Below are 15,035 nucleotides of genomic sequence, written 5' to 3'. Positions count from 1 at the left end.
AGTGCTGGGATTACAAGGGTGCATGCCACCACACCTGGCTTCCCCTAATGTAAATAAGGAAGGTTGACTCTCCCCTCCATGATGGTGACATTCTCTCCTATGGCTAGTTTTGTGTGTGACCAGTTAGCGGAGGGGATCCACTACCCTTCACTTAGAGATGTGTTTTAAAAAGAGCTTCTGGGCTGGGGATTTAACTCAACGGCACAGCACCTGCCTGGCAAGTGCAAGGTCGTGAGTTCGATACCCAGTACCGGGGAAAAAAAACAAAAACAGAAACAAAAAAATGAGCTTCCTCCTAGTCGTGAGGCACCAGCCCAAGTTTCAGGGTGACCCGTGAAAGACGAGCAGGCAGCAGCTCATCCCCGTGGTGGAGGCTGAGGATGGTCACAGCCAGTGGTGAGTCTCTGCACCAGGGGAACCTAGGCTGGTGTCTGCAGGAAGCTGGGCCTTACCACTGCAAGCATCCGGCAGCACACCTCCACTCTTTGAAGCAAGGGTCCAGGCAAGACGTGCAGCCTGTCATTTAGAGTACAGGTAGGGTGTGTTGCAAAATCAGAGAGAAGACCTTCCCGCATGAAGGAGGGCAAGTGCCAAAATGGCAACTGCACTGAACGAGGTCTTGGCGTACATTTATATGAGTAACTGGGTCTTTACTTTTTTGATTGATTGATTGATTGGTTGATTGATTGAGACACAGCCTTGCTCTGTAGCCCAGGCTGGCCTTGAACTTGCAGTGATCCTCCTGCCTCAGCCTCTGAGTACTGAGATTAAAGGCATTCACCACCAAGCACCCACCCCCCCAGCTGAGTCTTTCAAGGAATTTCCTTTCTCTGAGGTTATCGTTTTTTGTTTTTTGTTTTTCTTTTTGAGAGAGGGTCTCGCTATGCAGTTCAGGCTGGCATTGAGCTCACTTTGTAGCCCAGGCTGGCCTCAAACTCACAACGATCCTCCTGCCTCAGCCTCCCGAGTGCTGGGATTACAGGCGTGCTCCACCATGCCAGGCTGGAGGTTATTGTTCTTTCACAAGGCAAACAGGCTTTGTTCACCTACTAGGTCATTGTTCACTCCATAGGTGGGTTATGGGGTTAATATCCCTTAGTTATTGTGGGCTGATCAAGTCTGAAATCTCCTGAACAAGTGTACAGCGAAGGCTAAATGAAAGAGGCAAATGGAATGATTCCAGGGCTCCAGGAGGATCAAAACCCTCTCACAGAATTTAAGATTCTCTCAGGGCTAAGATCACGACCTTCTCTGGGTGGCCCATATTCATTTGGTTATCAGAAGGGAAGGGAGTACCCAAGAAGGGCAGAACCACTCAAGGACTTCTCGAAGTAAGGTATGAAGTTAATCCACTGAAGACTGAGATGCCTGAGGCTGTAGTCTTCATCTAGTTGTGATCTGATCCAGGTGTCCTTGGCTGTGATCTTATCTTGTCCTTTGAGGCTTTCTGGCTTCATCCACCACTGCAAGTTCTAGTAGGGACTAGTGACTCACAGAGGTTCACTTACTATGAGTCCGCCATTTCCAGGTAAGGAGCCTGGGCCTTGGACAGATGCACAAGTGAACACGGAAAGCCAAGTGGTTAATACTAAATCCTGCTCAGAACCACTTTGTAGTGGTCTCCAACAGTGGGTGTTATGGGTTTAGTTTGTTTTGAGACTTTCAGGTTTTTCCAATCCCTTGGCCTCACCCATGCTCTGGATTCAGTTTAGGCCCTGGAGTTTATCAGCACACTCAGAAGATGTTACCACAAGCTTATGTGGATTTTACCTATAGCTATTGATTAAGAAAGCAAGAGACAGAGCCAGGAGTGGTGGTGCACGCCTGTAATCTCAGCACTCAGGAGGCTGAGGCAGGAGGATCATTACGAGTTCAAGACCAGTGTGGGCTACAAAGTGAGCTCAAGGCCAGCCTGAACTGCATAGCAAGACCCTGTCTCAAAAAGACAAGAAAGAAAGAAACAAACATTGTTTTCTCTGCTTTTCAAGTAGCCCCTGCTACCTGTCTCCCACCCTGACAACGCCTAACTTTCTGCCTAATACTGCATTTCCGATGTCCTCACACCAGTCCCACGAGATACCTCACCCCCCACCCCAGGCAGAGATGGGGCTGCTGAGGCTCGGCGAGTCACCCCTAGAAAGAAGTGCCGGGATTACAGCCTGGCCTCTCTGCCTCCCCAACACTGGGCTCCTTCCCTGTCACCCAGGAGTCTTGCGGCTCCATAATCCTGAGGTGCCCTGTGTACAGAAGCCTTTTGAAAAGTGTCAGTTCAGTAAATGGTGGGGTAGAACAACTTTGCAAGCAGCTGCAATTATTCTGTTGGCAGCTAGTCTGTTATAGCGTGCTCTGAAAATTCACAGGTTTCCTTGAGTTGAGACACCAGATGGAATGTATCAGGAAAAATGCATTTGTCGGACAGTTATTGGGTGCTTGGTATTTGCCAAGCTCTCTGCTGGGCCCTAAGAATACAGAGTTGGAGGAGGTCAGGGGTTTGCCAAGTGGAGGAGAAGGGTGAAGTCACTGGGTCTTGACCACCCAGTGGGGCAAGGTTCAACCTGCAGGAGAGCAGGAGAGCAGGAGAGAGGGACAAGAATCTGGCTCAGAGCTGGAAAGAACCAGTGAAGAGGCAGCAGTGGGTTCATTCGGGGCACAAGGATAAGGACGACAGCAAAAGGTGCAAAGCCTTGGGACTGTGAGGGTGTCAAGGAGGGATGCAGAGCTGGCCAGCTGCGGCATGGGCACCAGGGCTAAAAGCCTCGGCTTTGGGTCAAATTGAGGTTCAAGTTCTGGCTTTGCCACTTCTTAGCTAGGAGTATCTTCATCCCCCTGAGCCTCAATGCCCCCATCTATAGAATGGGCACCACCATCATACTACCTACATCCTTCTAGGTTTTGAGGGCTCAACAAATGGGTACCTGCTAGGTATCAGGCACAGATGTTGGGGCCACACCTATGACTGCACTAAAGGCTTGGCCTACCCAGGGCTTATAATCTAGTGATATAACAAACATGAAATGCTGAGCAATAGGGCATGCAGGGTGGTGAAGAAGTTCAGATGCCCCTTTAAGGCCGGGGAGGGGTGTGTGTGTGTCCAGGAGAGCGGGTGCAGTCCCAGAGGTCTGGCTTGCCTGGCCCCAACCCTGGCCCTCTGCCCTGCCCCCGCCCCAGGTACCAGCGGAAGTCGGATGAGTTGGCCTCACAGGAGAGGCTGTCCCGCCAGGAGTTTGAGCAGATGGCCAACAACAAGAAGGAGATCGTGGCCTTCCTCAAGCACACGCTCAACCAGCAGGTGGACGAGATCACCGACCTCAAGGAGCAGCTGCAGAGCCTGCAGCTGGCCAAGGAGATGGAGAAGGACGCCTTCGAGGCACAGCTGGCCCAGGTGCGCCATGAGTTCCAGGAGACCAAGGACCAGCTGACCACGGAGAACATTGTCCTTGGTGAGCAGGGGACTGGCCGGGAGCCCGGGGCACAGGCCACCGGCGCAGCGTGGCTCTGTGTGTGACCTTCTCTGTGACCCTGTCTTCTCACCTGGGACAAGGGCTGACTCAGCAGACACGGGCTGCTGCGCGCACGTCTTCCTCCACTGTCCCTGCCATCTGTGAGGCTGGCGGCTGTTCAAAAAGGCAGTGGCCCTTTCAAGGCCATGAGCAGCATGAGGGCCTGGGCGCAAGAAGGTGTTCGATTCCGGCTGCTGTGGTCAGTTACTCTCTTGAGAGGGAGCAGAGCACAGAATCGAGGGCAGGTGCCTGGGACAGGTGGAGCCTGGCCAGGCTTTGTCAGCTTGGCGGCGGATGGCAGTAGGGTACTCCAGATGAAGGTAACAAAGGCGGGCAGCTTTTATGTAGGGGTACAGCACGTGCACGGCCAGCCCTGCAGGCGCGTGACATGAGGCAGAGGGGGATGGCAGGTGCCCCGAGGGGCATCACTCAAGGCCTTCTGCGCCAGCCCCTCACCCGGCTTGTGCCCCTCGGCGGGCAGGGGGAAAGCTGGCCGCCCTGGAGGAGTTCCGGCTGCAGAAAGAGGAGCTCACGGACAAGTTCATGTCCCTGGAGGACCAGCTGCAGAAGCAGGAGAACGAGTACAAGGACTACGTGTACAACCTGGAGAAGAAGTCGGTGCTGGACAAGGACAGGTGGGCAGGCTGGGCACCCACCGGGCCCGCGCACACCTCACTCGGTGGGCAAGGGGACGGGACGCAGTCAAGGCCTCCCCAGAGCACTGGCAGGGATGTGCCTAGTGAGAACGAGGAAGCGGAAGGGGCTGGGGACTTAGCTCAGCGGCATAGCACCTGCCTGGAAAGCACGAGGTCGTGAGTTCAATTCTTGGTACAGGAAAAAAACAACAAAAAAAGAGAATGAGGAAGCCGAGAGCTCCAGTACTCAGGATGGTGATGGAGAATCTCTGAGCTTCCTTTGGTCATTTCTTGTGATTCAAACTATATTTACTAGGGCCGGGGATATAGCTCAGCAGCACAAGTACCTGCCTGCCAAGCGCAAGGTCCTGAGTTTGATTCCTAGTATAAAAAAAAAAACTATATTTACTTAATAGTTAACAATAGGTGGCAAGGGCTGGGGATATAGCTCAGCACCATAAGTGTCTTCCTGGAAAGTGCAAAGTCCTGAGTTCGATTCCTGGTACCAAAAAAAAAACCAAAAAAAAAGACTAATTTTTGAGCTGGGCATGGTGGCACATGTTTGTAATCTCTGCACTCAGGAGGCTCAGGCAGGATGGCTGCAAGTTAGAAGCCAGCCACAGAGAATTCAAGATAATCCAATAACAACATACAAAAATGGGTTGCAGTAGTTCAAATTCCAAAGGCCCAAAACACATCCGGAGAGACATGTCCAACCTGTGGCCCAGAGGCCATTTGCCCTCTTTTAAAACATATTATAGTAACTATTAAAAAACAAAGCTTTATTACTGATGTACATGAATTATATACGTTATATGTGGCCCAAGAATTCCTCTTCACCCACCAAGGAAGGGGTGCCACGGTGTGTGCCCTCTGCCGGCCCCTTCCCCCCCGCCACCCGAGCAGACTGAGGAAAGAGATCATCCAGCGAGTGAACCTGGTGGCGGCCGAGTTCCACAAGATGGCCTCGGACCAGACGTGGGAAACGACAAAGCGCGCCATCATGGAGAACAACAACATGACGCTGCAGCTGGCCAAGGTGTCCCAGCAAGGCCTGCAGCTGCTGCAGGAGAACGAGCGGCTCAAGGGCACGCAGGTGGAGCTGCGCAAACAGCTGGGGCTGCTGGAGGACAGCCAGAAGGTCATGGCCAGGAACAACAAGGGCCACCAAAAGGTGTGCCTGCCACGCCCTCCTCCCAGGGCACCTGCCACATGATTTTTAGAGGGGAAGGGGATGAGTCAGGGTCTCACTATGCAGTGCAGGCTGGCCTTAAAACTCACTATGTAGCCCAGGCTGGGCCCAAACTCATGGCGATCTTCCTGTCTCAGCCTCCCAAGAACTGGGATGACAGGCATGGGCCACTACACCCAAAGCACATTTTGCACATGAAGCTGGAAGGAACCTGGGGTCCTGCCCTCAGGTTACCCCCCGCCCCACCGCCGCAGAGGAGTGGCTTCGGGCAGGAGCCCAGTACTGTTCATGAAGGAGGCGGCACAGTGGGGACAGGCCTCTGCGTGAGGGGTCCCCGGGACGGTCCCAGCTCTGCATTATCATTAACTTCAAAGCCCTGATACCTTGAAACAGAGCCTGCCGGTGCCCCGCTGCTCTCCAGAGGTGGTGCTGGCCTCTGTACGTGGGGGTGAGCCTGGCTGTGTGTGGTGCTTGGGGGACAGGGCAGACTGAGGGCATCCAGTGGCCCGGGACCAGCCACCCGCCTGCCCCGCAGATCATCCTCATGCTGACTGAGAAGTGCCGTGGGCAGGAGCAGGGCGTAGCCGAGGCCAAGCAGCTGCGTCTCCTGCTGAACCAGCTGGAGCAGAGTGTCCTGCAGCTGCAGACGGACAACCAGGCTCTGCGGTGTGCAAGTACAGGGTGGCGGGGGTGGGCCACCCCTTTCGGGCCTCACGGCCGGGGCCTGTCAGACAGGCTGAGGCCTGGGTTTGGATGGGCCCGGGCCCCAGGGCCACCAGCCACAGCCAGGGCACAGAGGTTGGCTGTGGGCTCATCCTGTCCCCCACCAGGAACCAGAGAGACCAGCTGAACCAGCAGCAGCAGCAGCAGCAGGCTGAGGTACAGCGACTACAGCAGGAGCTGACTGAGGAGCAGAAGATTCGGGCCAGCCTAGAGGTGACCCTGGCCCAGGCCATCTTGTACGTGCAGTGTATTCTGCAGGTAAGCCGAAAGTGGAGGATGAGGGGGCAAAGACGGATACCAGGAGCAGCTGCTCTCAGGGAACTCGGCTACCTGCAAGAAGCTGAATTCAGGCTGGGCGTGGTGGCGCACACCTGTAATCCCAGCCCTTGGGAGGCTGTGGCAGGAAGATCGTTGTGAGTTCGAGACCAGCCTGGGCTACAAAGTGAGCTCAAGGCCAGCCTGAACTCCATAGTGAGACCCTGTCTCAAAAAGACCCCAAAAAAAGGTCTCCAAAGAGCTGACTTCTTCCCCTCAGGCCTTAGAAGGCTTCAGTCCTCAGTCTCCCTACTCAGAGAATGGGTACTCATCTCCACCAGGGTACACTGAGAAAACAGGCTGTAGGGTTGGAGTGCTCCCAAGGTGGGCGGGTGCTGGGGCTACCGTAGGCCTGACCCCAGCCGCCCCTCACTGGTAGATGCACACGGATGTAAGCGACGGTGACTTCGATGTGGCTCTCCAGCTGCGGTGCAAGGAGCTGTTGCAGCAACTGCTGGCCCTGCTCAGGTCTGCCATCACCCTGAACCCCCAGACAGCTGCATGTGCCTGCAGCGAGAAGCAGCCCCGGGGCCTGCCCAAGCAGAGGTGAGCAGGGAGCCCTCGGAGGCCTCAGAAGAGGCAGCGAAGGGACCCACCCGGGGGGCCACTGCGTTGCTGTGCTAGAGAAGCCTGGCTCTCCACGGCCTCTCTGAGCCTCGGCCTCCTCTTGCGGGAGATGGAGGTCGTGAGCCCAGGACCCTCCCCACAGCCGACCCCGAGTCCTGCAGCAGCAGCTGTCTGACACCACCGCTTCCCAGCCAGGGCATCTAGGCCTGGTGCCTCGCCAAGGCCACATCCCACCCAACCCCCAGGACCTCAGGCTACTCTCGTCTATCACCCGCATGGGGACTCTCCGGGCACACAGCACTCCTGAGGTGAGGGCTCCAGGGGCACCAGGGACGGCAAGACAGCAGCCAGGCGTGGGGGCAGTGTGGCTCTGCCAGGACACACTGCGTGGCCTTCGGGGTGTGACTCGACGGCCCTGAGTCTCCCTGTCTGTAAGATGTGAAGAAGGGAGGGGCAGGGCATGCCCACACGTCCCCGGGAGGGGCCTACGGGGCCTTGTCCCTCCCCCACTGGCAGGAGAAAGGTGAGATCAGCCACCCCACCAGGATTCAGCACCCAAGCAGGCATCTTTAATCCTACAGATCCATGCCTCCGGTGCTCTAAAAAGGCTCAAAAAGTTCAGTCTTCCGGAAGTTTTCCTGCGTCCCAAGTAGCACCGCGAAGAGACCAACCCTACCCCACCCCAGAAACGGACTGTTCTGGCCAGTCGCCCCTGGGAATCTGTAAGAGGCCCAGGACAGCCCAGAGAAGAGTTCTATAAAAAGTAGACACCCTTAGTGGGCGTGGTGGCTCTGTGGCCATGGCTGTGTTTTCGGGCACTGTGATCAGGTAGCAACCATGTCCACTGGCGTCAGGGGCTGGGTGAGGGCTCCTGGCTTCGTGCCCGGATGTGGGCCAGGAGCAGGTCAGTGGCCCCGTCCAGCAGCGAGGGCAGCAGCTCCTGTTCCTCAGGGGAGAAGCAGCCAAGGACGTAGGCCTCCACTGCGCTGCGGTGTGCGGGGCGCCCGATGCCCACCCGCAGCCTTGGCATTGCCTGTGAGGGAGCCAGAGGGACCCAGGGAGCTTTGGTGAGGTGTGTTGGGGACCCCACCCTGGCCACCCCCACCCAGTGTCGGCCAGAGGGGCAGACTCACGCTGGAGTTGAGACAGCTAATGCAGGAACGGACTCCGTTGTGGCCCCTTGGAGGGATCAGGGAGGAGAAGTTAGTGTTGGGGGTAGGGGCGGCACCCTCCACCCCTTTTGGCCCCAGCTGGGTTCAGAGTGGCCCATCCCTGGGGAGCCTGAGTCAGAAGTCCTACTCCACCCCACCTGGAGGCCAGCATCCCTACCCCAGCCCTTAGTGGGACCTCACCTGGCACTGCCCCCCAGCTTGAGAGCCACCTTCCCCAGGGGCTTGTCCAGCTCATCATGGACCAGGTAGACCTCCTCTGCCGTCAGCCCGAACAGCTCCGCTGAGCACAGGAAAAGGGCGGCCCTGGTTACTGCCCATCGGCCTCACAGGCGCTGGCCCGGCTCACACAACGAACCCCACTTCACACAAAAAGAAGCAGAAGCTCCCCGAAGTACCAACCTCGCAGCAGCTGGGAGCTCAACAGGCACTCTCTCCGGACCCCGCGCCCACTCAGCAGGTTCACCCCGGGAGCCCTCAACTCACCGGCTCGGGCCACACTTCGCCCGTTGGCGTTCATGAGCCGCCGCGGCCGGAGCAGGACCAGCTGGGCATCCCCGAGCGGGGCCAGGGCAAGGTCGGCGGCGCAGCGCGCGTCGCGCACCCAGCTCTCCGCCACTCCTAGACGCCGCGCCAGCTGTCCCAGCACTGCCATGCCCACGCTGTGCCGCGTGCTGGGCAGTCCGGGGTTCCCCAGGCCAGCCACCTGCGGGCGGCACCGGGGAGACTGAGGCCAGAAAACTCCCACCACCCCCGATCGCACAGCATTCCGAGACCCACAGCAGGGGAGAAACGGAGAGCAGGGCTGGAGTGGGGTAGGGGTACGACGAACGGCGCCCAGGAACTCCCAGAAACAAGGTTGAGCGGGCAGGACGCCGTATTACAGAAGCGAAGCGCCTAAAAGCAGCCCGTCCGGTATCCGACCCCTCTTCTAGATAAGAAACCTAGAGAGCAATTTGGGGGAATTTACCCCGGAGACGGGGGCAGAAGGACAGCTAGGCGTCCCGAGCCCATACGTCACTACCCACACCCTACTCACCAGCCATCGCTTCCCTGGGGACAGAGGTTCCAAAACACACCGCCTCATGGTCCGACTCGGCCAGAGCCCTGCAGGCAAAACGCCGGACCGCGACATACCGCTCCCATTCAGGGTCCGAACCCGCCCCTGGACGTCAACAAGCCCTCAGCCAATCACATCGTTATCTGCTCAGGGGCGTCCAATGGGGGTCGCGCCCTGCGGCCGCCATGTTTCCAAAAGGCGGAAGTGGCGAGGCTGTGGCCGCGTCGGGGCGTGGCCGCGCTTTCCGTGACTTGTCACCGGGTCCCTGTGGGGTTATTGTGGCATTCTCGGAGCTGTTGCTTAATCTCCGGTTTGGGAGGCACGAACCTCCTAACGCCACCTCTATGGGCCTTCCTCGCTGCAGAAACCCAGCCCTAGACCTTAGTGTGACCCGCTAATAACTTTTCTAACAGCCTTTGGATCCTGGGGGCGTGGCCAAGTGGCGGAACCTGTGGGCGTTCTGGAGCTGTTGCCTAGTAACTGTGGAGGCCTAAACTGGAAAGCGACAGGGTGGCTGGAAGGGGTTGGCTCAGGCCCACTCCTAGGAGGGACCTCATGACAGACTCCCGGGAGGTGCAGCCTGGGGAGAACGCTAAAGCCAAGGTAGAAGGCCCGGTAAGGAGGCCGGGGCTGAGCTGCACGAAAGTATGGCCAAGTCAGGGCCGGTAGTGCAATTCAGGAAGGCCCTGGCCGCTGGACCAAGGACGAGAGCTTCCGATTTCGGCCATGTGGAGGTGGGAGGAGTGGTCAGAGCTAGCATCCAGGTGGAGACAGATGACATTGGCTCAGGGGCTGGGGATTTAGCTTAGCGGCAAAGCGCCTGCCTGGCAAGCTCAAGGTTGTGAGTTCGATTCCTGATACCGGAAAAAAAAAACAGACAAACAAACAGACATTAGGGGCTGGGGATTTAGCTCAGCGGCACAGCGCCTGCCTGGCAAGCACGAGGTCATGAGTTCGATTCCTGGTACCGGAAAAAAACCAAAAACAAAAACAAACAGACATTGGCTCAGATGAGGGGCACTGGAGAAGAGCGATCTGAGGAGTTTTCAGGAAGTGGCGCAGAGAGGACTTGAGGGCTGATGGGACATGTGTCTCTGGCATGAATAGCTGGTGGGAAGGTGACGCGTGGAGGGGCAGACGGCAGATGAGGGGTTTACGCAGCATAGCATACCCTGGGTGTGAGGGTCCCACAGGATACCCAAGGGACTGGGGGACCCCAAGGCCTGTGACCTAGGGCAGGGCCTGAACTGGGGGACATTAGAGCTATGGCTGTCAGGAGGAGCCTCTGGACCATAGGAGAGGGAGGGAAGCAGGACTGCAGAGAGAAGTTGGAACATCCTTAGAGGAACTAGCTCAGGAGAGCTGCAGACCCCAGGCTCCGTGTGCCGCCTTCCAGGCCCTGTTTCCACCCCTCCTCCATCTACCTGGGAAGATACCCGAGGAGAGGGCTGGGAGTGTAGCTCAGTGCCAGAGCACTTGCCTAGCACGCACAACGATCTGGGTCCTACCCCCAGTACAGAAACGGGGTAAAACTGGGGGAGTGTACACGTAGGGTGGGGTCCTCTTTGAGGCCCGTCCCCGTTTGCTGTCACTTGGTTCTAGGATGACGTGGAGCTTGGCCAGACCTCCTCATACAGCATCCCAAAGCCATGGGTGATTCCAGCCCCAAGGGGGAACCTGCAGTACATCTTTGGGACCAGCCAGGTGTTCCAGGGCATCGATGACGTAAAACCAAAGGCCAAAGGGTTAATGGTGCCTCTCAAAGTCAGGGAATAGTGAGTGACTGCCCTGTCCTGGGCCCCAGGTTCCCGCCCTACCAGCCATTACCATCTCTCTCTGGGCATCAGTGAGCTCCACTGTGTAACGGTGCTTCTGGCGCTGGAGAGAAGACTGATGGCCCGGATGAGCGCCAGAAACGCCCACCCGCCGGTCCCGGCGCTCCGCCCACTCCTCTCGCCTCCCTCCCGCCGCACCTCTCAACTCGCCCGCCTGCGTCCCAGCTGAACGCCCTGGGCTGCAGCAGTCGGGGCCAGCCCCCTGCCCATGCTTCCCTGCCCGCAGCTACCACCGAGGCCAGGGATGCCTGGAGCAAGAGGACTGGGAGACAGCCGTTGTCTTCTTCTCTCGCGCCCTCCACCTGGACCCGGAGCTGGTGAGAGGGGCCGAGTGGGCACGGAGAGCCTCTGACACTCACCCCCGTCGCACCCGCCAGGCCCCTCCTCTCAGGACCACGTCCCTGCTGGTCACAGGCTGTCCAGCCTAGGGAGGCAGCGTCCCCAACCTTGAGGGGTGGACGGTAGGGAGCGGACAGCAACTTGGGTCCCCTCACCCTCAGGTAGACTTCTACGCCTTACGGGCGGAGGCCTTCATCCAGCTCTGCGACTTCTCTTCGGCCGCCCAGAACCTGCGTAGGGCCTACGTGGCCCAGCCAGAGAACAGGAAGCACCTGGAGCGGCTCACCTTCGTGCTTTACCTGCAGGTGCCCACACGTACCCCCGCCCCTGGCTCACGCGTCGGCTCTGGGGGGCTCTCCTTGCTCCTGGGCCCAGCCATCTCGCGGGGACCTCTTCTCCCTGTGTCTGCTGTCCCTCTCACCTGCAGAGGGGCTTCCTGCCAGGGGTGGGTAGAGTTTTGCAGCATAATGACGTCATCTCCTCGGCTATGTCCAGTAGCACAGCCGCCAGCCACGTGAAAGGTGAGCCCATGACTGCGGCAAGTGTGATCAAGGAACTGAGTTTAAATTTTCTTTTTTTTGTACCAAGAATCAAACTCAAGACTTCATGCTTGCCAGGAAGACGCTGTGCCACTGAGCTATATCCCCGGCCCCTGAATTTAAATTTTACCCAGGCTGCAGGTGTAGCAGTGGCAGAACACTTGCCTAGCATGTGTGAGGCCCTGTGTTTGATTGCCATCACAAACAAAATAAATACCAATTTTATTTAGTTTTAATTAATTTAAATTTGTATAGCCACATGCAGCTGGTGGTTGTGGCAGTGCACAGATCTAGAGTGGAGATACTTCAAAAGTTGCAATGACCTCATTTGCAGCTTATAATACTCAAAACCAGGTGTCATGACACACACCTGTAGTCTCAACACTTGGGAGGCTGAAACAGGAGTGGTATAGGAGATACGGTGTGGCAAAGCTGGCTGGGGAAGATGAGCAGGACCTGTCAGTTGCAAGATCCCAGGGCAATACCAGGACCCCACATGTAGAACTTCTCCCAAGTTCCTACAAGATGTGGACAGCATAAAAAGGACCGGCCCTCAGGGGAAGCCACTCTCGGGAGTTCCCAAGATAGCCCGTGTGGCATTTCTCAGATGCTGTGTACTTCTGTTTTTGTTTTTACCTTCTTTTCCTCTGCTTAGCCCAGGCTCACCTTGCAGAGCTGGGTCCATACCCATTCACCTCTCACTTTTCAAATAAACTTGGCACCATCATTGGCTTGGCTTGTCCAATTCTTTTTTTTTTTTTTTTTTTTTTTTGTCATCCAATTCTTTGTTCAAGGTAAGAAAGACCTGGAATCCTTTTGATTGGCGAGCCATTTTTAAATGAACTACCAGCTGGGTGTGGTGGCGCATGCCTGTCATCCCAGCACTCGGGAAGCTGAGGCAGGAGGATCGCTTCAAGTTAGAGGCCAGCCTGGGCTACAAAGTGAGTTCAAGGCCAGCCTGAACTGCATAGTGAAACCCTGTCTCAGAAAGATTAAAAAAAAAAAAAAAGAACTACCCTATAACAGGAGGATCACCCCGAATTTAGCACCAGCCTGGGCTATATAATGAGTTTAAGGCCAGCCTGGACCATGTAGCAAGATCCTGTCTCATAAAATGGCCAGAGCTGAGCGTGGTGGTGCCCGCCTGTAATCCCAGCACTTGGGAGGCTGAGACAGGAGGATTGTTTTGAGTTTGAGACCAGCCTGGGCTACAAAGTGAACTCAAGTCCAGCCTGAACTACATAGTGAGACCCTGTCTCAAAAAAGGAAAAAAAAAAAAAAATAGCCAGGCGTGGTGGCACATACTTGCAATCCCAGCACTCAAGAGGCTGAGGCAGGACGATTGCTGTGAATTTGAGGCCAGCCTGAACTGCATAGTAAGACCCTGTCTCAAAAAAAAAAAAAAAAATCCAAAGCAACAATAACAAAACAAGAGTGAACTGAGCCAGATGTGGTAGCACATGCCTGTAATCCCAGCCCTCAGGAGGCTGAGGCAGGAGGATCTTTGCAAGTTCAAGGCCAGCCTCGACTACAAAGTGAGCTCAAGGCCAGCCTGAAGTGCATAGGGAGACCCTGTCTCAAAAAGACAAAAAAAAAAGTGAACTATGAAACACCAAAATGAAGTCTTGATTTTTTTTTCATTTTGACAACTTTGATGTTGGTTCTTCTTTTTTAGGGGGTAGGGTCTCTCTATGTAGCCAAGGCTGGCCTGGAACTCATAATCCTCCTGCCTCAGCCTCCTAAGTGCTGTTGTTACAGGCATGTACCAGCATGCCTAGTCTGATGTCTTCACAAGAAAAAAAAAAGTTTTAATCCAGAACTGGGGAGGCTGAGGCAGGACAATTGCCACAAGTTTGAGACCAGGCTACACAGTCATACATGGTGAGTTGAAAGCCAGACCAGACTACATAGATGAGACCCTGTCTCAACCCTAGCCCTCAGAAAAAGTTCCCCAGTTCTTCAAAAGAAGCATTTGGGCTGCCTACGCTTTATGCTTAAGCTGTCTGGCAGGGGCCCTGTCCTATAGTGTTACTTCCTGTGTGGCCTCAGGAAAGTCATTTCATCTCTCTGAGATTCCTTTTCCTCCATCCCAAGGGGGCCGCTGGCCAGGGCCAGCACGGTGACAAGTTCGGGCTCCTGCCCCAGGGCTACGTGCTGTCCCTGTGTGCGCTGCTGCTGTCACCTGTTTTTCGGGGGGCTCCGCTCCGGGCTCTGTGCCACTGCCCCTTGCCCAGCACTGCCTCCCCTCCATCTCTGACTCTGCGTATCTGCAATTTCTCCCAGATTTAATCAGCTCTGTCCCTGTCCCTTGTCTCTCTCCCCTCTGTCCCAGAGTTGGCCCTGGGGTCCTGAGGGACTGTCCCTGTGTGCCCAGGGCCAGTACCTCTATGAGCACTGCAACTTCAAGGATGCCCTGATGGTCTTCTCCCAGGCCTCTGAGCTGCAGCCGGAGAAGCCCTGCTTCCGATACCGGAGGTGAGTGCCCAGCGCCCTGTCCCGGCAGCCCCGCCCCGCCCGCTGTCCCAGAGACGGCACGTGTGGGCCACCTCCCTCCGCTGCCTGCAGCATGGCCTGCCTCCTGGCCCTCCAGCGCCATCACGACTGCCTGACACTCATCACCAGGGAGCTGAGGCAAGGCTCGCCCAACGCCGACCTCTACATCCTCCGTGCCCGGATCTACAACCTCTTTCAGATGGTGAGCAGGGTAGGCAGGGCAGGGCTGTGGCCTCCCCAGCCGTGGAGCCCCTGGCATGCCCCAGGATGACGGGAGGAGCAGGGTGACAGCCAGCCTAGACGTCCCGACCCCACAGCATACTTGGTGCCATGCTCCCTGGCAGAGGCCCTGCCCAGCCCTGCCTACTGAGCTGCCCAGCTGGGTGGCCACCCGTAGTCACTTGGCTCTGGGTCTGTGTCAGGCCCGTGTCGGGCCGCATGGAAACCACAGGGGAGGGGCCCTGTCGTCCCTGCTGTCCTGCAGCTCCTAACCCCGGGGGAGACACCCTGAGCAGATACAAGCACAAGGAATGATTTAGCTGCAGTTGTTTGAAGTGCCAAGCGGGGTGCCCTGCGGACCATAGGGCAGCCTTTCCCCCCTCTCCTTCCCTCCCCTTCCCTCTTTCCCTCCCCCTCCCTCCTTCCCTTCCTCCCCCTCCCCCTCCCTC

General features: G+C 56.8%; 3 protein-coding genes across 11 annotated transcripts in view; 2 read left to right on the top strand and 1 right to left on the bottom strand.

The window, feature by feature from the left end:
• Window positions 1-7,708, top strand: part of LOC102027411 (chromosome unknown open reading frame, human C9orf117) — an 8,822-nt gene extending 1,114 nt beyond the window's left edge. Inside the window, exons 2-9 of one of the 3 annotated variants that reach the window (XM_005382415.2) lie at window positions 3,169-3,440; window positions 3,982-4,135; window positions 5,042-5,309; window positions 5,863-5,993; window positions 6,158-6,308; window positions 6,745-6,911; window positions 7,075-7,240; window positions 7,514-7,708. In XM_005382415.2, the coding sequence (XP_005382472.1) occupies window positions 3,169-3,440; window positions 3,982-4,135; window positions 5,042-5,309; window positions 5,863-5,993; window positions 6,158-6,308; window positions 6,745-6,911; window positions 7,075-7,240; window positions 7,514-7,585 (1,381 nt within the window). In that variant the 3' untranslated portion in view covers window positions 7,586-7,708. Of the gene's footprint in view, window positions 1-3,168; window positions 3,441-3,981; window positions 4,136-5,041; window positions 5,310-5,862; window positions 5,994-6,157; window positions 6,309-6,744; window positions 6,912-7,074 lie in introns of all 3 variants that reach the window. The other 2 variants (XM_005382414.2, XM_005382416.2) reach the window with 2 other exon arrangements.
• Window positions 7,480-9,347, bottom strand: Ptrh1 (peptidyl-tRNA hydrolase 1 homolog). The gene is made up of 5 exons (XM_005382417.2): window positions 9,141-9,347; window positions 8,588-8,807; window positions 8,285-8,384; window positions 8,066-8,111; window positions 7,480-7,965 (listed from the first exon to the last, which is right to left on the bottom strand). The coding sequence occupies exons 1-5, from the start codon at window positions 9,234-9,236 to the stop codon at window positions 7,783-7,785; spliced, it is 645 nt and encodes a 214-aa protein (XP_005382474.1). The 5' UTR covers window positions 9,237-9,347; the 3' UTR covers window positions 7,480-7,782.
• A 139-nt stretch (window positions 9,348-9,486) lies between these two features.
• Ttc16 (tetratricopeptide repeat domain 16) overlaps window positions 9,487-15,035 on the top strand; it is a 13,808-nt gene continuing 8,259 nt past the window's right edge. For 2 of the 7 annotated variants that reach the window (XM_005382418.2, XM_013513206.1), the window contains exons 1-6: window positions 9,783-9,895; window positions 10,764-10,936; window positions 11,223-11,313; window positions 11,497-11,640; window positions 14,249-14,349; window positions 14,440-14,569. In XM_005382418.2, coding sequence (XP_005382475.1) covers window positions 9,809-9,895; window positions 10,764-10,936; window positions 11,223-11,313; window positions 11,497-11,640; window positions 14,249-14,349; window positions 14,440-14,569 — 726 coding nt within the window. In that variant the 5' untranslated portion in view covers window positions 9,783-9,808. The other 5 variants (XM_013513209.1, XM_013513208.1, XM_013513210.1 and 2 more) reach the window with 5 other exon arrangements.

The sequence above is a fragment of the Chinchilla lanigera genome, unplaced genomic scaffold, assembly GCF_000276665.1.
Source record: "Chinchilla lanigera isolate Chin_1 unplaced genomic scaffold, ChiLan1.0 scaffold00018, whole genome shotgun sequence".
Lineage (NCBI taxonomy): Eukaryota > Metazoa > Chordata > Mammalia > Rodentia > Chinchillidae > Chinchilla > Chinchilla lanigera.
This window is presented reverse-complemented; position numbering and strand designations above follow the sequence as displayed.